This window comes from Zonotrichia albicollis, chromosome 15 (assembly GCF_047830755.1).
Source record: "Zonotrichia albicollis isolate bZonAlb1 chromosome 15, bZonAlb1.hap1, whole genome shotgun sequence".
Lineage (NCBI taxonomy): Eukaryota > Metazoa > Chordata > Aves > Passeriformes > Passerellidae > Zonotrichia > Zonotrichia albicollis.
The window spans coordinates 11,318,565-11,341,730 of record NC_133833.1 but is presented as its reverse complement, the minus strand read 5'-3'; the positions used below and the strand labels follow the sequence as shown (position 1 = coordinate 11,341,730).

Sequence of the window (23,166 nt, the reverse complement as noted above, 5' to 3'; positions counted from 1 at the left end):
ATGAGTGTATGAGAGAGACAGTTCTGTGATGTGTTTCATTTCATGTGGTGCCTCTGAGTTCTGGTATTGTGTATCATCCCCAATGACTGCAGAGCCTTGAGTCACTCTGTTGTTTTTTTAAAAGCTTTTCACTTTTTCACTGTTTGTTCTCAAGGTTGCATTATGCAAAACACAATGTTATATTTTTTGCACTAGTACCAGCTGTATGAAAATATTTTTAATCCTGCTCTGAAAATTGAAGCAGCTCTGCTCTGGGAGAGAGGCTTTGGGCCTGTTTCAAGCATTCCCAACTTCTAAAATGAACTTCTGTTTCTTCCTCTCTCTGAAAGGGTGTGGGTCATGTCTCTTGCCTTTAATACAAGGTGGTATTTCTTGCACTCTTGTTGCTTTGGTAAATTGATTTAGCTAATCACCATGAACTGGGAACCACTAAGAATTATCCAAAGGTAGTTTTGCTGTTTAATTAATTATGAAGATGAAAGAGAACTTTTTCTACTTTACTATTAATGTGAGAAGCCAGGCTAAAAATATGAGGGAGGTAAGAGGAGAGGAAAGGACAGAGTACTGACATTATTTCAATAGATTTGCATTATGGATAGGAAGGAACAAGCAAGTTGAATTTAATACATTATTCAAAACTTCTGTTTTGACTTGATTAGATCCCTGCTCTACAAATCATTTTCCTTACCATGCCACTTTTTCCCCCGTTACTTTCTAGTGAGGTGCAGGGCATTGTGTCCTTTAAAAATTTCCTGATGTTCCCTGCAGAGCTTTTATCCAAGCTGTCTGCAGCCTTTGGCCCCTCTTGGTTTTTGCACCAGAAATCCTCTGGAAATGTGTGAGAACTGTGAGTTCTGCACTCCATCAGTGGGTACAGACACTTTGCAGAGGGCAGCACGGGCTGGGGCTGTCTCTGTGTGGAACCCTTGGATCTGGTAGACTTTGGGCAGAAGTGTTTAGTGCAGAGAAAGCTCTGAGAAAACTTAGTAGTCAACCAGGTTAGCTTTTACCATAACTCTTTTGTGCATTTAAACCTTGGCTGTAAGCCTGTGCTCTGTCTTTTCCTCTGTCTACTACTGAAACTGTTGTAAAATCCTGACTATAATATACAGGTAAGTATGGAAGTACTGAGGAAATCAAAACATACCTCCCCACAAAGAACCCAAACATAAACCAACAAAAAACATCAGCTGTAATGTTTTTCTGGTCTCACTTCACCTCTCTTGAAGTTTGCCCCAAAATAATCAGTCTTATATTGATACTGTAACAGGGTGATTTCTTTGATTTTTCTTTAGATTTAAAAATAAGGAACCAACTATTAACTGCTAAGAGAATTTTTTACCAATATGTGCTGCTGCTTACTCCATTTGCATTTGATATCAAAACACGTGTGATTTTGTTAAAAGCTGGAATGCTTTCACTCAGAGGCACCAAAGGAGCCTTTCTCCCTGTGCTGTTGTCCCTCTCCAAAACACTTTCTTGTGAAGCGTCTCTGGTAACACACCCTGATTAAAAACATTATATTTTCCAAAGCAATTCTATGAGTACACCTACATGGAGTGAAGAAAGGACATGCTGCCAAAAGATGTTCCTTTTCTCCAAGAGACCAATAAGATAGGATAGTAAACATACTTATGAAGATTGTTAATTTCTGCATTGCAGGAATGATTGCTACAGTCAATTTTGAGTGAATTTTGACTAAGCAACTGTAATTTTCTGCCACTGATGAACGCTTTTTGGGTATTCAAGGAGAAAGAATAAAATCTGTCAAATGAAAGAGTTCCCTGAAGTCTTTTTAACAGAACAAAGAATATACAAAAAGTTTATGAACTCATATTGAACATTCCAAATATCTACTATGAAAGGCCAGTAGTAAACCTCATACATGACACAGGATTTTGAGAAGAAAACTGTTGGTCACCCAATCTCTCATTAATACCTTGGAAAGACATTTATCCTGTAATGTCTTAGTGTCTGCATGTGCTGCAGGCACTCCATCTACTCCACCTTGGGTCCCATTGTGGAGATCATCATCTTGGATTTTACAATTGGAGCTCATTCCTTTGGTCAGCCTTGCAGCTTGAAGAAAGCTCTTACAAATGGCTGCTCATTTTTCTCATGGTGTGGAAGCAGGCTCCCCAGGTGCTTTGGCCAGTCAGCTGTGCTTAGCACAGAGCAGAAAACCCCTGTGCTGAGGGGAACTGTGCTGGGAGGGCAAGCACTGGTTACCCACCAGCAGCAGACATGGCACCCAGGCAAAACCAGGCTGAGCATCAGCCATGCAGAAACACAGATTCTTCTTTCAGCACAGTGTGATGGAGGAAAGATTGGAACAAGGCACATTAACAAACTCTTCTCCTTCCTTCCCAGAATTACAACAACAGCTGCCTGCATGATGGACCTGCGGAGATATCCGCTGGATGAGCAGAACTGCACGCTGGAGATTGAAAGCTGTAAGTACTTCTGCAAATCCTACTTATTCTCTGCTCAACTGCTTTGGAGTTTTTATTTCTGTTGAGTTCTGGTTTTTTCATGTTTTGTATTCAGGGGTGTTTTGTTTGTTTGTTTGTTTTTTTGGTTTTTTTTACATGCTACTAACCCCGTTGTCTTTCTGTCTGATGATGTTTAGATCCTTGTAAACACAAGCAAAAAAATAGCTTTCCAGATGGATTAGTAATTTGTGGCACAAGGATTAGCAGAAGTTATTCTGTGTTTTTATAGACAATTTACAGCTTTAAAAGTCTCATTCAAATGCCTTGTTGGAGTTCATGTGAGGAGCACAAGGATTATTATCAGTTCTTTATCCTCCTTTACTGCTGAACTGTGTGGCAGCTTGTTTCCATTTAAAAGTGAAGGCAAGAGGTTAGAATCGTCCTTGAAATAGGTGTTTTGTGGGTTTTTTCCTAACCACTGTGCTCTAGTTAAACTTTCAAAGCATGTAAACAGTCTGTTTATATATATTGATTTAACGACTGCTGTCTATTGAACGTATATAGATGGAACTTGTCAAGTAAAATCTCTTCTCTCTGAAAAAGATTCATGATCACTTTTATAATGACAATATTGCAAGCACCTTATTTAACACTCCAATTAAGATTATATAAAAACTTTCAAGGTTAATATAACATTTTAATATACAGCACACAAGTATGTGTAATTTTAAAATAAGTTCTGTATTATGAAATATGTGGAATTTCTGTGTTTAATTTCTGCTACAGTCTGGTAAGAACTCGGTACAGCTGAACTTCTGTTTGAGAAAGCATTTAAGAATATGTTTTGCATTTGTGTCCAAATTTCATTCATCTTATTGGAATTTACAGATATGCAAAAATTCTTGTGACACTGTTGCCTGAAATAATTTCCATGCATAAGTAAGCAGAGTTGAGACTATCTTTAGAGTTCTGTGTACTGATATTCACAAGCAGCAAATACAGTGGTGGACTTGGCACTGAAAGTGGATAAAATCTAGTTTGTTTGGGCTTTTTTGTAGTTCTGTGTACAATTTCCATTGATAGCATTTGATTCAGGATCTCATACCTGCAGCCAGGTATTATGCAACCAGTATATAGGTAGTGTGAGTATATATATATAGATAAGGTTGATTATAATGTGTGAGAAAACTATTGGCATAATTCAGGATTACAGAGATTTTTATTGAGAAAATTTTTGCTGTGACAGTGTCTTTTAATTGTCCTTGTAGCAAGGACTTGGTATTTTTCTATTTTTCAATTGTGTGTGTAAGGTGGGGAGCTGGAGAATCAGAGGAAATCCTTTCTCTCTGTTCACAGCATTGTTTAAATGGCCAGCAAGGTTTTGCCATCTCTCTGCATTGCTGAGATGGCTAAGTCTTATTGGGATTCACAAAGTAGATATCCCTCCTCTCATCCTTTCACAACCTGCTCTGGAAAATATTCCCAGGAAATACCTGTCAGGTCAGTCCTTGGGTAAAGCAGAAGATTGTGTGTCTGCTTTTCAATGAGAGCACTTGTTCTCATTCAGACTTAGAATGTGGGACTTGTCAATTGAAATTTCTCTTTTATCTCATTTAGAGTAGAGGTTTGATGCAGATCACTTATCTTTCTAGAAACAATCCTAAAAACTGAGGTATTGAGTGCTCAAAGTTATTGTTCAACTCAGTATGAAAACTCATACTCATCATATGATAGAGAGGGTAGAAACTGAATTTACCATAGAAGTTGGGATGCCTGGAGCAGAGGTCATTTGGGGATTTGTGAGCTCTGTTGCAGCATCACAAAGGTAAAATGGATTTAAATCACGATACTAAGTGTAGCCAGCCTGTCTGTCATTGCAATGATAAAGTCCACTAAAGAATGTGGATAAAGTAACACTTGAACTGTGTTTTGAAGCACTTTAAAGTCAGACTGCTGCAGAAAATGATTGCTCTTCATAAACACCATTTTGTCCTGCTGAAAACCTGTGTGTCTACTCTTCATGAATCACTTAAGGCAAAAGTGCTGGTAGGCAGATGGGCAGGGTGAGTAAGATTGAAAGTGACCGTCCAAGTTATTAAATGCAGGTGCTGAAGTCATAATCACTTGTAAAAAGTGCTTAAGCTGCATGCCTGAAGAAGGTTGGTTTCTTGCTCCTGTGATCCTCTTAGATGGCTGTTTCACCACTGCTTTCTTGTAGTGGTTATATATTCTATGAATTCCTACCCCAGGTCTTTTCATGCCTATGAAGGCATGAAATTAATATTCATTGCTTGGGCCTACGATTTTTTTTAAATTCAGTGTCTTCTCTGACCCTACTGGGACCTTCGTAACATATTTAATTAAAACACTTGCAGTTTCTCATAGACTTCATTTCATTAAACTGATTATTCCAGTCTTTTTTAGCTTTCTCATGCAGGAGTATGTTAAGAGAAATTCAAAACTGGCATTAGTTCTTCATTAGGAATAACTAATACCATGAACAGTGTCCCAGATGAAATCTGTATTACACTGTGGCATTTATCCTGCCTTTCTTCAAAAAGCCACCTCTGCCTTTCTTCACAACTGCATATCACAGGTGAGAGTCTTTTCTGGAACAAAAAGTACAGTAAGGTCTTTCCCTTCCTCGCTCATTTTCCAGCAGTGGGTTCTTGCTGGCTTTTTGAAGAATTTTTTTGCATAATGCTAAGAACACATGACTTGGCATTTCATAACACTGTTCACATAAATCAGTGTTCTTAATATTGCTACAGTCCTCAAGGTTATCCAGTTCTTGTTATATTTGTTCTGATCATCCTTGTTCCTGACAATGCCTGCTGATTTTGTTTCATTAGAAATTTCATCAACACACAAATACTAAAGAATATTAATGTCAAGAAGGAAGAGCTTTGCTTACAGTCATTTTCTGTATTGAGCATGACCTTTCAGTGCAGTACAATTTCCTACATATCTTTTACTTATCTTTACTAATTGTCTTTTCTCAGTTAGTCTTATAAAAATACTACTATGAATTCCAGTTCAGCTATGCATTGTTTGAAAAAGAAGTTATTGTCAAGTCAGGTCATTAGAGTTGTAATGGTATTTTTATTGTTTCAATACATGTTACTGTCTCTAAAGTCCTTCCTCTCTTTCTCTGCTTCCTCCTTCCTTTCCTCTCCTCATTCTCTTACTGATCCCAGAATTGAATGCCTTCTTAAATACCTGGGCTTTTTTTATTCTACATGTCATAGTGTTTACTGACATTTGTGGCCAATATCAAGTTTTTGTTAACCTAGATTTGCATCAATATACATTGTCAAATTAGAAATTATTGTGAAAAAGGGTTGTATAAAAATATAAAACATGATATAGAGGGGGTGATATCATCTATTAAGATTCAACAGACAGCATTTTTAAGGGCAGTCTTAGTGAGATGCTAAAAGTATAAGAGAGGACTATTCCCCATTAGTTTAAAAAGTATCAGTTTTGAGGAATGAAATCCTGGTTTTTTCCAGTATAGCTAGTTACAATCTGAGGTCCTTTAAAAGTAGAAGCTTGTTGAATATTCAGTTTTGCTAAGATGCTTCTGAACCTGTGGGCTCTCATGTCCAAGGGGGCCTACTCTGAGATATTCTGCTTCTCCCTTTCTTTTGTTCTTCTCCAACATACTGAACAGCAGGGTTATGATACCAGAGAGAAACTAATTTTCCTATATATTCGTTTTTTAGTTCCCCAACTTGCAGGAAACAGAGTTTTTTCTTTTTTGGTTGAATATTGCCTTGACTCAGTAAATACCTGTCTGTTCTGCACCCTACCTGGGCCACTGCAGTTTGTATTGCTGAGTTTCTGATGATTCATGAGAATGATTTTATTTCTCTGCTGTTTGCTGCCTCTCTGGAATTGTAACTGTTGAGAGAAATGTCTCAGCTAATCATCCATAAGACTAGTGAAAGCTCAAAGGTAATAAGAAGTACAAGACAATTTGATGAATACTTCATATTCCTATAAACTAATAAAATATCATATTGCACATCCTCAGCCTAGCAGAAATTATTGTGATTCTTTTGACTATTCTTAAACACAATTATTCAAGATTCATGTGGTACATCTGGACCTTTGTCTGTTTCAATTATGTGGTGCCACATAATTTACTTCAATTCCTTCTTATCTTGTTTCATAATATGTTAGACCTGGCTATATTTATGGTATACTGAGTAAAATTCAGAATCTGCCTTGTGACAGTGGAGTTTTTTTCCATTTCTTTGTTGCAGTGGAACAAATAAGAATTCGGTGAGTTTCTCCTCAGAAACACTTTCCATGGTGTGTGGCATTAAAGCAGCACATCCAAGCCCTTGGCAGACAGTGAGCTCTCCATGTGGCTGTACTGACCAGGGAAAAGCGCTCACAGACAGGCAGGGGAAATTTTTGCTGATGAATCTTTGCTGATGAATGAGAAATAATTGTTTTCAGGACATTTCATTTATGTGAAAGCCTGAGGTGTTCAGAGCAGAAACCATTAGAATTTTTTTCTACTTCATGACAAAACCACCAGAGAAGCACACTAGGTTAAAAGATACAAGTACACCATTCAGTAAGAGGATGTGGAAAAAGCCAGAAAAGGAGGCAAAAAGAGTGTCATTCCTGCCCGTGGCAGTGCAGCCCAGTACCAAACACCTTCTAATCAGATCATCTGTGAAATCTCATCAACAAGAGAAAGAGAAGTCATCTTTGTGTGCTCAAGGTGACTTTATGAGTACTTTGAAGGCGCTGAAAAGAAATCAAAGCAGCCTTTTGCTGGAGCTTTGAGTACTTTGCAGATGGCTGCTCTGGCCATCGATCAAAGCTGTAATCAGGTCACAGGGGACAAATGGTGGAGCTCCAGGAGCTGACCAGGCAGGGCTTTTCTGGGTTAGAGGCCAATGTGTTTGATGCCAGGCAAGGAGCTGCAGTCCCCAGCTGTGGGGTGCCCAGCACAGCTGGATGCCATGGCAATACCTGACTTCAACAACTGCACAGCAAGGAGAGAGCTAAACACATGATTCTTGGGACACTGACAGCTAGAATTTTAAAAGTTGTTAATTTTTTTCTTCCTTTTATCAAACATAATGTGTATTCCATCCCCTTTGTTTCTTCAGCTTGAAACTGTTTTGTATCATGGCCCTTGCAGAGAGGATATTCCTCTATCAGCAGAAGGTGGTCTTATCAAGGTGCCCCTTTTTTTCATCTTGTTCATCATCTCCATATTCAGATTTCCTAATTTGAATTCTGTGCCAATTCAGCCTGTACAGCACTGTGTGTGGAGCACAGATGTGTTGTTTAACAAACAGTGATGAATTCCACCTCTGTCTGTTGCCTTTTTGGCACCATCAGCTTCCAGTGTGGCTTCCTTGGGACAGGTACTTTATTCTTTATTTGTCTTCAGTAATTTCATTCTGAGCATGCTGAGAAGAGAAAAGGTATAATTTCAGTGGCATAATGCACACTGAAAATGAACAGGAAATCCTTGACTCCTCTTCAGAGTGGAGATAGGATGATTCAGGAAGAGCTAAAATAATCCCCAGCAGTGGATGATTCTTGTGTGCCGCCTGAAGAGGGGAAGGAAATTCAGACTCACCAGCAGTGCATATGATCAGGGTGGGCTGTGCACAAGGGAGCCAGTGTTTGTAGGGTTTGATAACACACACCCCCACACCCAGCTGGGGGTTGGGCTTTCAGGCTCTGCTCAAATAACACCGGAGATTTATTACCCTAAGGTAGGCAAGAGAGAAGTATTTTCCTTTTCTTGTTACATCTCAGTAAGTCTTTGCAGCAGTCTCTGCATCCTGGGAGTTCTCATAGCATTAACAAGGTGATGTACTGTTTGCAAATGAAGAAAGAATTCTACAGGAGCTCTGCAGCATACTCTTAACGCTTTCAAGCTACCTGGAGTTAAATCTAAAAGGGAATGCAGTATACAAATATCTAATCTGTGCCTTTCAGCCCCAGACCATACCAGCAACACAGATTTCCACAGAGAAATTAATTTTAAGTGCTTTTTTTCCCATTTCTTCTCATTCTGTGGTTGAATATGGAGAACATATATAATCAAAAAGACAAAATACAAATGGTTTTAAAACTTTTAATGCATTTTGACTTTTATATTAAATTTGAACAAGAGAAAGTTTTTCCTTATTACAAATAACCCTAAGATAGAGGGCTTTTCCCCTATATATAACTACAATTGTCTTTTGTTCATCAATTACATTAAAGAATGAATTCAGTTTTTTCAGATTAGTTTTCAAAACATCTAGGGGCAGGAGGGCACTTGGGTCTGGTGTCAGTCTGATCTGTGTTTGCCCTTGGTCACTGATAGCAGCAACTCCAACAGTCAATGCCAGTGCTCTTGCTAATGCTCCTCAGCTCATGCTCAATTACTTAAGTGGGGGAAGAATGAAAATGAATATTTGAGTCACTGCAGAACTGTGGATTCAGATGAAATCTGATTAGGAATTTTGGCCTGTTTACAAAACAACGACAACGAAAATGGGATGAACTCTTACCCACCCTGGCAAAGGGTGCCCTGTGTCCCCATGGGCAGCACAGCTGGGCTGGGATGAGATGTGGCAACACTCATTAGATTCCTGCTCTGACAAGAATTCAGTTTGCTGCTTGAGGAGCAAGCCAGATCACCAGATTGGTGAGTGTGCTCTGTGTTTGGGTCACTGATACTTGTCCATTTGTCCTAAGTTTCTAGAATAGGAATTGGAGATTCATCTCTCAACTATGAGCTTAATGTTCTTCATTAGCTCTTGTTAAAGAAAAGAAACAGCTGTATTCTCCATATTCTCCAGCAGGGTTGTAATTTTTTTGTTTGGGTGATTTAGTTTTTTCCAAACTCCAAGTTTGCTTTACTTTTTCTTGCTGATGCTCAAATGCAGAATATTGCATCATTGGTCAGTGAGCAGGAAAACATTTAAATTGGTTTTGTTTCAGCAAGTAGAAGCCAGAGTGACTAATGAGATCTTCTTTAGTTTTGATTATGGCATTAGATTTGGGTTGAGGAAAGGTTGACCTTCCAAGCAGACAAGTCTAGGAAACGTTATTTTACTTTGGTGGAATAACAGAGACGAAACTCAATTAGAAGCAGCTTTGGCAAAGTTAAAATTTAAAATATTTTCATCCCTTGATCACACCTTCCTGTGATGAGAGCTTTGTGAAACAAGTTAATTTTGTTTTCATTTGCTCATGTTACTTGGTACTGCTAGTCAGGCTGATCATATTGATCACCAGTTGCATTGGTGTGCAGATCTACACAGGGAAACTATTCCAGTTTTAGAAATGTTTAATACTTATGCCATTCAGAATATCCAATGTGGCTTTGACACCCTGTCCAAAATTATTTGGATGGAAATTCAAGGTATCTTTTGTGTATGAAATATTCTAACTCTTAGATAAACTTTCTCATGATATGCATTTGTTCTGAGCAAAAATGAAACACCAGTAATACTGTTATTACGCTAAGTAGCCAGAAAAACATTTTGTGAATGAGCATTTATTAAGGAAATTATGTCTAAGTGGTTTAGAGAAATAAAGATGATAGTCTTTATCATATATGTTGTATTTATAAAAGAGTTGGGGTTTATTTTTTTCCTTTTTCTTATGCAATAATTAAGGCGTGCTTTTTAATGTTGCTTTTTACATGAGGAAAGAGAAGTCAATATGTAGATTAATATGTGCTTACATTTCAAGCTATGCTTCAGGAATAATTCAGGATGAAAGGGACCCCAGGAGGTCCTTAGTCAAATCTATTAAAAAAAGGGGTCAGCTCTGTGGTCAGACCAAGTTACTCAGGGATTTGTCCAGTCTGGTCTAGAAAACCTCCAAGGACAGAGATTGAAAAACCTCCCCAGACAACCTGTTCCAGTGCCTGACCATAGCAGTGAAGAATTTTAATTGAAGTTTTCTATCTGATTTATCCTGTCCTGGGATCCTACATCTGCCTTACAGCATCAGGAATAAGTATTCACCATTACTGATCTGCAATAGAACCTCAGGGCTGCGTGACCTGCATGGTGAAAAAGTTCTGAGTCATGGAACAGAATGACAATTCCATGAGAATGCTCTGAATAAATCACTATGCTGTGCAAGTAGCTTTGTAATTTAACAAAGAGTTAACAATGCAGTTTTTTTCCATGTACAGTCTGGTGTGGTATAATCTCTTCCCTATCTCTTTGTTCAGGTACACGAGTGCTTTTCCCATTATATAGACTGAAGTGTGTCTGTCACTGCTTGTTATGGTTTAAAAACTCTCAAAATAAGGGTTCTTTTCCCCGTATAATGATCTCAGAATTTTCTTTATGATGTTCGGTTCGGTAACATCTTCATTGTTACATGCATTTAAAAGGCAATTCTCTGTATTCTATGACTGTACAACATACACGTTGTCTTCATTGGGTATGGAACACAGCTATAATTAGTTTTGCAGGAATGTATTGGAAATGCAGAGATTTTGAACCTGTGGTATGTCATACCTCTGCTCTTCAGCTCCAGAGCAATCCACTGTGTGCGTTTCAGACAAGCCTGTCTCATCTGGTGACTGATGTGTCACTGCAGCTGGAATTTGAGATGTAACCTGAGCCCAGCCAATAACCTCATATAAAACCAGGGTAACATAACAGAAAAAACAGTGTGGGAGTTGGTATTTGGCTGTATGTGTAGGAAAACACCTTTCCACTCTGACATGATGTGCAACACTGGAAGTAACACCTTGTTAACAGGAGGAGCCTGCAATGGATGGAGTCAGGTACTCTGCTGAATCCTGGCACTTTATTGATGTGCCAAAGTTGATTATTTGAGTATTTGGTGGATTTTGCATAAACTTATGTGTCAGTTTCCTGGTTAAATCACCACTTTTAGCTGTTTCCTTAAACAGTTAATTGACAGTCACCATACATTACAAGTGAACATTTGTCCAGTGTCAGACTCAGCTTTATTCAAGCCAAACACGCCTGTTGTGGGCTGCTGTGGGAACAACTTCCATAAAAGCACAGCAGGCACCTGAATCTGTGTGGGAGCCCATCAGTGAACATCAGGGCAGTCCAAGGAACCAGCAGTTTGTTGGTGGAACAATCATCCCTTCCACAGCTGACTTGTGGGAGAATGATCTGCACCAGAATGTTACATGGACAACCTGAGTGATGCTGAAATGCTGGTAAGTTACATTTTTGCTTGTGAATTATGATTTTATTCCTATGGGGGCTTTTTGTGTCTGGAAGCCTGTAACCTGTTCCTGACACACAAACTGGAGAAAATTCTGTAAAGAGACAAAGAGCAGAACAGTTTTCATTTTACCTATGGTCCCTCTCTATCTTCTTTTCTTTGCAGACCAAAAATGAGTAATATAAAGAGTAAAATTAGGAACTCCTATCCTGTTAGAATTATTATCATAGTGATGGTATTCATGCCAAGGAACTTCTCATTCTCCCCAGACAGCTAACAGGAATGTTCAGGGGAGCAGATGTGCATCAGTGCAAGTGTGATGCCTTTATGCTGTAAGCTGTTTATGTAGCTGTAGCACAGGTAGGTAGTGGTGGTACTGTGCACATGTACTAGATTATTGTTTTCCTTTCAGGTTTCAAGAACAACTTTCTTCAAGTCCTGCCAGTTCAACAGCATTATAGGTAAATGCACTTTTCTCCTACAAAATCAACCTGACTTCCTGTCAAAGTTATTGTCTTGCTGCTCAAGAAGAAATACCTTTTACTTCTCTCTATTTTTATTCATTTTTGGGAAGATGGTACTAAAGAACTGGGTTTTACATTTTGCTATGATGGCAGAAAAACTTGCATCTCACTATGTCCAAAATTAGCATTTTACCCTACAGTGTGCTATATACAGCATAGCTGTCTCTTCTTTTTTTTAATTTTTTGCCCCTTTGATCTCCTTCTCTCTTTCTCTTTTCCTCTTTTTCTTTCTCTTTTCCTCTTTTTTGCCCTTTTCGCCTTTCAATGAACCTTTATGTACTGCTGGTACTACTAAAGAATTGATTGTATAGGTGTGGGAAACTTGCTTGCTTTATAAAAGTACAAGGTGCTTACTAAATATGTTAACTTTCTTTAAAAAATAAAATGGTTTTAACTTTCATATCTGTGTGTTTCTTTGAGTGCAATGCAGTTATGAACACAGCAAAACATGGACAATATTTGAAATCTGCTGAGAGAAGATGACTGTGAGGTGTGAATGTCTGACAGCTAATTTTTATTTATACACATAAAAATATACTTTAAAATATTATTTTGGATGGGGATTCTTGAAAGTGGTGCAAATATAAGTGGCATTTCTACTGTGCACATTCCTATCAACTTGTGCTGCTGAGTGATCCATGAAGAGACTTTCAGTCACCTTTTTTTGAAGATAGGTCTTTGTAACTGAACAGTGAGTTCCTATTTGCACATATTTACATTTGTGCTAGCTCTTAGTTGGCCTTGAAGCTGTTCTCAGGGACACTTTGTTCTATGGCTGGATGCCAAATTGCTTTTGATTTTAAGGAATTTTTAAAAATATATTTGATAAATTAGGTCAATATGCTTGTTATATATGATATGGCCATAATTTTGCCAGACGTGAAATGGTAAAAGTAGTGATGTAATTATCATTTAAGGATGATTCTCATAGTTGTAATGGCCACATATGAACAAGCATTGTAACCTGTTTTCATACTTTATATCTCAGAATGGCTTGCTTTTACAGGGAGCTCTCTAGGCTGATTAAAACTGCACTTCTTTTTCTGGGCATGAAATCTGCTGTTGGAAGATGAGCTTTTTTTTGAAAGGGCTGGAGCACGTCTTTCCTGCTTGAGCACTAGCCAGCACCTCCCACCAAGTCCAGCTCCTCTGGCTTCTTCTTTGAGTTTGTTTCTTCTTGGACTAGAAAAGTGTTATTGTGAATGAATTCTGAGATGTTAATATGACTGCTCTAGAGGTGAGTAGGATGATAGAAACAATGACCTTTTGTGATTTTTATTTCTCTTATGGGAAAAATACTGTGGTTTGGACTGCAGCATGTTTTCCATAAACACAAGGCAACCTAGAGCAACTGTTTGTTTTTGTTTGGTTTTTTAAAATTTTTTTTTCCTTTTTGGGGCTTTTTAAAGTCATCTTTACCTTCAGGGATTTGGATTATTGTGGCAAGTATTTTAGCCAGAAGGTAGAACACAGCTCACTAGGGAGACTCCAGCTGGGACTGAAAATACAGCAGTGTTGGCTCCACACGTTCATAAGTCAACACATGAGGCCTCTTGACCAGCCAAAAATTCACTCAGCCTGTAAAAAAGGAGGCAATACCTTGTTATTACAAATATATGTCCAAATTTCCTAATTTGCTTTTGCATAATGGTTATTCCATGAGTGTCTGACCTTTGAAGAAGCTCAGCTCTCAGCTCAAGCACTATCATCCCTAGTGAGCTGTTCAGAATAGATTGCAAACTGCTTCCATAGGAAGGATGAATGTAAGCCCTAAATAATTATGAGAATGATGACTAGGCAAGCCTTTTAGTTAGATCTTTCCTTATCTAAATTGTTTTTCCAATCATGATAAAAATATCAAAGTATGCTATAAAAATATCTGAGCAAAATATCGGAGTCTGTTGCATAGAGGAAGATAATTAGCAGATAGTGTACATCTGTTCTTACAGAATCAAAGAAGGGCAGATGAGCTGATGTGGAGCTCTGTGTACTTTAACCTGGACTATTTTCAGCCCCTTGGTTGTCTTAGATTTTGTCCACTGCATTGCAGCTGTCTGCAGAAGGCACATCTATCAATAAGCCAGTGCCATTTCCTGTAGCGTGTGTGGGAACAGCTGATGTCAATGTAGTTTTCTGGTCAACATAGCTAAAAGAGATTCAGAGTCCTTGTCTCTCACTAAAATCTGATCAAATAAATGTTAACCAAAAGCTTTCACCCCTTAAAGAGGTTTGCATGAGAGATGTTCCCGTCTCAAGTCATCGTTGTTGGAACTGGAACACGCAGTGTGAAGTGTGTTGTGCCTCTTTTGAGCTGATTGTTGCTGGTTTCTCATAAAACCTGTTACTGCTGGTGTGTGCTGATACCCAGTATTTAATAAGGGGGTTTGTATTCCAGATTTTTGGAAACATGTCATCAGTGTATGGAGTTTTACCCATGGAAGCATTCTGCTGTCACCCATGTGGCAGAGTGGCTGAAAGAGATTTATAAAGCTCAGACAAAAATTTGCCCACTCTTTTCTTGATGGCTGCTCATAGATGTCCAAGGTGTGAGGTCAGTCTGCTCCAGCTGCCATCTGGACAAGGCAGGGTTTGGTGCTTTGTGTTGTCTCAAGGAGATCCTGTGTCCTGTGACTCTTTCCTAAATTCGGCATCAGTGCCTCAGTGTACACAGTGTGAAATCCTTCTTGACTGACAGTTCTCAATCTATCAGTATACCAATGTTTGACCATACAGGATTATGATTAAGGGAATAAATGCAAAAATAAATGCTAATTTTTAAAATTGGTCTGATTTTCAAAATAAATGTAATACAATTTAATCAAGCACATTTAAATAAAAGTTCTCTTTAGTGGCTTTTGATGAGGAAATTATTGTGTGTTATTTATTGTGTGTCTGCAGCTAAATCACATATTTTTGCATTTTAAGTTGTTGAAACTAGTGCAAAAAGGCCTTGGGAAGTGTTTGATCAGATAGATTTCCCAGAAATTTGTTTTCTAAGGGTAGACATGCTGGCTTATGGAATGCACATGCTTGTGCTTCCATAAATCTTGCTAATGGTTGAATATTTCATCTAGGGGACAGGTTATTCATTCCATATCTATTTTTTACCTGTCTGTATGCTCTGTATGACTTCTCTGAAAAATGATAGTAAAGTACAAAAAAGTTCTGTAACTTTCAGGGTATTTTAAGAGAGAACAGGTGGTCTATTGGAGTTGGTGCCTATCTCAATATTCTCTTTTCTGAACATGAAGGGCTCTGATCTCCTAAAAAGAAACTGAGCCAGTTCACTTGCTGTGTGCTTGATGTTGATGATTTGAGTTTTCAGATTGTTAGAGTGAAATATAAAAATTTCTGAGAATATCCATTCTTGCTTATTAATGTTCAGTGCATGAAAGAGGGGGAACACTCACAACCACTTTCTTTCTCATATATAGAAGAAGGTAAGGTTATCACAGGCCTCTTGAGCAATGCAAAAAAAATCTTGCACATATCTTTAAAATTCCACCTATCCCTAAATTATCAGAATTTTTTCAAAGCTCCACAGAGTCCACATTCACCCCAACAATTTGGTAATCCTGCAATGTCAGGATAGGAGCCCAATACCAGGTTTGCAGTTGTTATCCATCTTTTATAAACCAAGTTAACTCCTTTCATGTTCCCCTGTTATTTCAAGACATGCTGGTTACTTGAATTACTTGTGATTTGTGTCATTACTCCAGACACATTGCATGTCCTGTGAAGTAAGTCCATACTTATGACCAGACCAGAAATTCTTTCTTGAGTATTTTCCTAAAAGGATGTCATCCCACAGGAAGTTGGCAAATAACCTTTATGGCTGTGAAAGCAGTTCTGTACTGTTTGGATTTTTGATTTTCATTGCCGTTTTCTGTCATCACTTGCCTTTCTAGTAGTAGGATGTCTTTGCCTCCCTGCTCTGTTAAGTGGAGTAGTAACATGCCTCGCTCAGAAATGTTATTTCTAGGTTTTTCCTTCCTGCCTTTCAGAGTTTGTCCTGGGCTGTGGCACAAGTATCAAGAGTCAGTGCAGTTGGTGTGTCTGCTCTGCCACATCATGGGCAGTTTCCCCATAACTGCACCTCACCACTGATGGTTCCATGCTGAACCTCAGATTTGCTTTCTGAGTTCTTGTGTTTGAATCCTCACTAAGGGATTGCTCTCCTTTCTAAACCGTCTTTAATAAAGCATTCACCAGAGTGTTAGCAAAGCTGGCAGCACAGTGAGGCCTTGCCCTCTGTGCCAGCTGAGGAGCCCTTGAGGCTGCTGCCAGCACAATGGCACTGTTAGAGGCACAGTCTGCAGAGGAAAACCACCTCTGGGCAGTCACACTAAGAGCTGGAAATGTTAATGATTTTAAATGAGCAGCAGAATTATTTGTCCAATTAGTATTTTTAAACCTCTAGTCTGAAAAAATGGTCAGCTGCCTATATCTCCCCCCCTGCGAATGGAAATATCTCCTTTTTTTGTGACTGCTTTTTCCATTTTGAACCTAACACTCCTGTTCATGAGTGGATCCCATGTGGTGGTGCCTGGATGATTTCTGAGCAGCAGAGTTGTTTGCTGGAGGCAGTAGATGTCCTATATTTTGACATTAATAAGGCTCCTGATGTTGTATTGAATGACATTCTTATAAACAAGGTGAGGAAACACGGATTAGAGAAAACCACATTTGGAAAATAACATGAACATGATTATTGAGTTTTCAGGAAGGAAACAATTTTTTATCAAGTCTCTCTTCACTGTTTTCATTTAATGATCTGAAGATTATGGAACTTTCAAAACATTTGTGCAGCTTGAAAGGATAGAGTTAGGTTGTCATGGTTCTCACTAGAGAGGTGGCCTGAAAAAAAATCAAATTCCCAACTTTACATCTAATACTGGCATCTCAGAACAGTGAAATAACAAGGTTCAAATGGCAGCCCAGGGCAGGGGTGTGGGAATCAAAACAAAATAAAAAGCCCAACCTTGGGGAGATGTCATGGATTGTGATGTGGCACTGATTGCTTGGCAGCAATAGTTAGGCTGACATCAGGGTCTATAAGTGGAAGTACTATTTGTAAAATAACTCAGTTTTTCTGTTTGGTCCTGTAGTGGCAATACCTGGTGGTCAGGATATGTCCTTCTAAGGGCTGCACCTCAAGGAAGGTTTGTATCAGTTAGAGAATATCCAAGGCATAGCACGAAAGTTAACCTCAGTCCTAGAAAACATGACTTAGAGAAAAGAGTTGTTTGGTAAAGGGAATTTAAGGAAGAGAAGTGTGAGTCTTGTAATGTACAAAATGTACTGCACTGGAAGAGGATAATCTGTTCTGTATCATGTTGGTTAGGACAAGAAGTGAAGATCTGAAATTGCAGCAGTGAAAGTTCAAAGTGGAGGTTGTGGGAATGGGAAGTAAAAAGAGAACCACAGTGAGATGCAGGTATGGAATTTCACCCATTGTGATGCACACCAGGAGGGCTCTCAAGACAAGCAGAAAACCATTTGACAGGATCTGTGGAGGTACAGTTGCCCCTAACCTTGCCAATAAATAGATTTTGGATGAATGATGGATATGATGGTAGATACACCAGCATGGAATTATCATTGTATAAACAGTTGATTAAAACCCAAAAGTAAGGCTTGATAAACAGACGAGGAACTCAACATGTCTTACTCAAAGACTGTATTTGCATTTTCCTCCTACCAGTCTGAAGCAGAGCTAGGATAAGTGTCTCTGAGTATAATCAAGATCATAAAGGTTGTTTTGATTTATTTTCTAGTAGGAGGTTGTCTACACTTTCTCCTTGTGATGGTGTACACTCCCTCTTCAGGTGCATACAGGATCAGCAAATAACAAGTATACTGCTCTACATACTGAGTAGTATTTGATTATGCATAGATGTGTTTATCTTTCAGTATTTGCAGGCACAGGACAGGTTGAGCTGTATAAAAGGCTGTGACTTTGTAAATTTGTCTCATGTTCTCCTCTGGAATAGCTGTGGGTAGTTACCCTCTCTATTACCTTGTGTGTGTAATTTCTGTGCTATGAAAATAATTTAAAAGAGAATGAGTACTAGAGGTTTTGGTGGTTGGGTTTTTTGGTTTTTTTTCTGAGAGGGAAAATGCACAGTACCCTGCATCAGTACTTTGTGTGTTTCTGTTGCTCATAAGAGTGAAAGAAGAAGCCCATAAGAGTGTGCAATATTATTTTAAATATCCTCAGGAGCTTCTAGTGGCATTGCTGGGCTTTGAGCAATTTCAGTTTGTCAGTATTTCTGGCTTTTAGGTGTTCATGAAATTGGCACTGTTCTGGGTTGCTGTTTAAGAACAAATGTATTTCTGTTAAATTTGCTTTTCTTCCAATGTTCTGGAAATTAAGGAAGGACGTTCACCTTCTTTTTAAGTTTCCTCAGATATTTCTGCTTCATAGGAATCATGCTTTTGGGTTTCAGGTATTAGTTCTTGCTAGTCCTAATACCTGAAAGGAGGCCACTGTGAAGAAGTGGTGATGATGTGGTTCCACTTTTCTCTCCAGAGCTGACTCAGCAAGGGAGAGCATGGCATGCTGCATCATTTGAAGATCACCTATTGCAGCAAGAATTTCTAGGAATTTTCAGATGAATGAAACACAATGAATGAAACAGAAATCTAGTTTTAGATACTTCTTGCCCTGCAACTTCTCGTTATCTGTAGCTTCAAATCTGGAAGTCATCTTTATTAACGTAAGAATTTCCAAGAAAAAAGTTTCAGCCTTCAGCAGGAAGGGAGAATACATTTTATTCCAATATGGATATACCAGGGAACTCCCCTGACAGCATTCTTGTGAAATGTGTGACCTATGCTCTGTGCCATAATGGGGACAGAGCCTGTCTGTTTTCTGTCTTCAATCATCATTTTATGGGTGTTGTATTCTATCCTGCTCCTTAGTTAAAAAGTTCTTTCCTGTGATTAACCTTGGCAGATTTCTGCTGTGACAGGGAAAGGCAGTGATGGCATGTTTACAGAGCCAGTCAGTTTCATACTATTAACTCTATCTAAACAGATTGCAATAAAAGTAACAAAACATGTGGAAGCAAAGTCCCACGTGTATAAAATTACTTATTAATCAGCTAAGTACTTTTAAAACAATATGCAGTGTCAGTGCAAAATATTTTTCTTGTAGAAGACATAAGTCAAAGAGCAGCCTTTGCTGTGTTGTAGCATATGCTTGTGCTTGGCAAAAGTAGTGGCAGAAAGCATGTCAAACGACAGTGCTTAGAGTATTAAAGTTTTAACAAAATGTCAGAGAAAACTGGAAGCTGGTTAATCCACAGAAATCTGTCATAAAGATTGCATTGTAAGGTGGCTTCAGCATGAATTCTGGTGACATATGGGAGCTTAAAATATAATCTAATGATATATCTCTATCGGTGAGATGTTTATGTAACATGATTGCAACAGAGATGTCTTTTCTTGTTAATTTATTAGGATAATGAAAGTTGCCGTCTTTGTAGAACAATGCAAAGAACAAGTTTTATTCAGAAAAATCTTAGTGTCAGAACCAAAATGCTTTTTTCCTCTGTGAGTTTATGAAAAAGAGAAATGATGCACCTAGTTTGAAGCATGCTGAAGACTGGCAGCCTGCTATGGAAGTCTCTGCTGCTCTGGCTTCTGTTCTGCTCTGGGCGTTAGCTCGTGTGCCCAGGAGAAAGATCTGATGGAAATACAGGTGAAAGACAAAACTTTGTTCTGAGAAAGCTCTGGCAGAAATAATAATAATTCCCATAATTTCATATGGGAGTTATCAAGTGAAGGTCTTTTCCAGTGGAGCTGGAACTGAAAAAGCTCTGTCCATAATGCTGAAGAAAAATCCTGAATTATGTCAATATGCAGCAGTTTATAAACCATGGGTTTTATTTCTGTGCTGCTTCGTTTTATAGAAATTACGAAAGAAATTTTGAGTTGCAGTGTGGTTCCAGAATTCATATTGATCCTAAGTTTAAAATATTTCTGTGTTATGGAAGGGTTTTAATTCAAATAATTTTTGATGGACACAATTTTTAATGTGATGGGCTGCAATGTATCACTAACGAACCATCTGATTTTGTCAAAATCCCACATGTGACACTGTTAAAATATTTTCTCATACCCTTTATGTCAGTGGCGATACTTACACATTTTATTAATTGCATACTTACAAATACTGTGACAGAGAGCAGGAGTCTCTCTCCTGTTTTTCCCTCAATTTGTGCTGAGCCCTGAGGCGCCCTTTGTAGCTGCTGCTCTTTGTGTGTGAGGTGAGGAGGCATCTCCGGCAGGGCTCTGGGGGGCCCAGGTGCAGAGCAGTGTGCAGGGATGGCCTGTCCCTGCCAGCTCAGTGCTCTCTGGGGAGCAGGACAGCCCTGCCACCGCCCTGAGCTCTGCAGCTCCTGGGAAACCTGCCCTGGACAGCCCTGCCATCTCCCTGAGCTCTGCAGCTCCTGAGAAACCTGCCCTGGACAGCCCTGCCATCTCCCTGGGCTCTGCAGCTCCTGAGAAAGCTGCCCTGGACAGCCCTGCCATCTCCCTGTCACCTCCCTGAGCTCTGCAGCTCCAGGCAAGGGGCACTGCCCAGGAGGGGAAGCTGCCCTCGCTCCTCCTGCTCTGACAGTGAGGGCTTGGAAGGGCTCAGCTCTTCCCAATGATCAGGCACACTGCATTCTGGCTACTTGTACAGCTGTCTAAATAGATTCCAGCCACCTTTTAAAAGCTAGATTTTTCATTTAATAATTATTTTAGGTAGATTGCGGGAGGACTGAGAAATCCTGTCTAATACATTGTTGTGGAAGAGCAGTCTTTTAAATGAGGATGAAAGTTATTACTGCATATGTATTCAGATCACATTTCTTCTGAGTGATTTTCCTGCACCCTGAAAGATGTATGCAACTGAATATTATACCTCTTTCACATATTCTTCCTTTTCTCTCTCTCTCTTTTTTATAACACTCATGATTGTGTGAGAGAAATCAATGCCCAGTTTTGCGGGTTCTGTAACAGGAAAGCACAGGGTTGCCACAAAAGATACCCATGTACACAATTGCTTTTAGCTGTTGAAATATTTTCTGTATCTGAGAGAACAATAAGTCTCTGTTGGCTTGTTATGTGTGGTAGGGAGAGTTGTGTGGGTAAGATGCCATGTGATTGCCTCACTGTGGGCTGTGTCATAATGCAAGTGTACAGCACAGTAAATTAAGGGAAGAGATTTCAACTGGAGGGATCCACTGTTGGGCTCTAGGGCCCCCATGTTTTATTCTTCATATAGTTTAGAGAAGAAAGATGTTGGAGGATATTAGTTCTTTTAATGTTGTTCAGGTACATGCCAGCAGCACACTCCATCTATCTGTGATGCTTTACAATTCTTGAGACTATTAATGTTCACAGCAGATATAAAAATGGCACAGTTCACAGGCAAATTGAACATATTTGGTTCATGTCTGTGGCTTGGCTGTGTCTGCATATTTTTTTTCTTTTTTTTCCCTACAACATGAGACCAATATTAAAAGCAATTCCATCCTTCGGTTCAGGAGAATGCCCTTGTGTTCTGTGATTCTGCTGAGCTCTTGTAAATGCTAAGAGAAATAAAAAAATACCCTTAGAGTAGCATTTGTCTGATGTATTAGTGTTTAGCTCACCTAAGGACAATGATCTAGCTAAATAAATTGTTTGGTCTACCTGGATTGCCAATGGGAAGTACATCCCCCAAAACCAGGTCATCAAAGCTGATTTACAAGGGGATGTAACCTTCTGAAGGTTAATTCTTTCCAGTTTCTGCACATGGAGTCCAGGTGTCCAGTCTGAGTCTCAAGATTAGGATTGTGAATTTAGGAATCCTAAATCTCTCTCTAGCATGAATTGCACTGTTAAAATCCTCAGAATTCTCAGTATGTTAATTTTGTCCTTTTGCCTATGAATATTTAATATGTATTCTGTCTTGTTTACTCTGCTGGTGAAACTGGAAATTTCCTCAAATTCTCATGTTTTGTGTCTATTTAATGTCCATTTTATATCCAGGCAGCAACTTAATAATCTGGAGAATTGATCACGGGTCTTAGTGCTCGCCCATGAGTACCTGTCTTTTTATATAAATATATCTGAATCCTAAGAGGCTTTAATCATGGTCATTCATTCAAAATGAGAATGGTTTCAGGTTAGGTATAATCATGATTTGAAGGACTGTGTGTCTTCAGTCATCTTCTTTTATCGCAGGGAAAAAAACCTCTTATGTGTTATAAGTATTTATATCTCTAGATTCTCTCAGAGAAAATTTCTTAATTCCAAAGTAATCTTTGGAATGATCAGTCATCTGGGCTAGAGGAGCTAATACCATAATGTCAGAAGCAAGGCTTAGTGTCTCTGACATTGTGTGCACTTTTCCCTTGATATTTTTTTTCAATTCCCAGGGTATGTGAGCACAGCCCATCACTCAACACTGCTTCCTACATGTTGAGCAGAGCCTCTGCAGCTCCCTCCTGTGTGGCTCAGGGGTTCAAAGCCAGCCTGGTGACATCATGCCAGACTCATACGAATGGTATTTCTCTGGCTGTATTTGTGTTCTGTAGAGAAATCTGGTGACTAAATGCTAATGGTTTTGTGAGTACAATTGTTACAAGCAAAAGGAACAGGGAATGTTAAATATCTCAGGTGTGTAACCCACTTCCAAGTAGTGCACACTGGCACCAGGCCCCAGAGGCTCCACCTGATAAAAATTCCCATTTAAGGAGTGCTGCTCTAAGGTGTAGAGCAAGGTGCATTTCTTTGTGTAGCTCAGGTCACTGATTGTTGTTATTAGATTGACTAAAATCTGTATCTCTTAAAGAAAGCTCATTTATGAGAGTTGTGTCCCAGTCAGGATGAGCAGCTGGTGTGGAAAAGCACCAGACTGGGAAACAGATTTCTGATTCCACATTTACTACTAATTTGGTCACTTCTGTGACCTGTGGTGACATTTCTCTGTGCTGTAGTTTCTTTTTGTACTGTATTAATGTTTCTCTGGCTGTTGT

The 23,166-nt window shown here is 39.0% G+C and overlaps 1 protein-coding gene across 3 annotated transcripts in view; it reads left to right on the top strand.

Moving 5' to 3' along the window:
* Nucleotides 1–23,166, top strand: part of GABRB2 (gamma-aminobutyric acid type A receptor subunit beta2) — a 135,930-nt gene that overhangs the window by 69,001 nt on the left and 43,763 nt on the right. For all 3 annotated transcript variants that reach the window (XM_074552344.1, XM_074552343.1, XM_074552345.1), the window contains exon 7: nucleotides 2,371–2,453. In XM_074552344.1, the coding sequence (XP_074408445.1) occupies nucleotides 2,371–2,453 (83 nt within the window). The remainder of the gene's footprint in view (nucleotides 1–2,370; nucleotides 2,454–23,166) is intronic.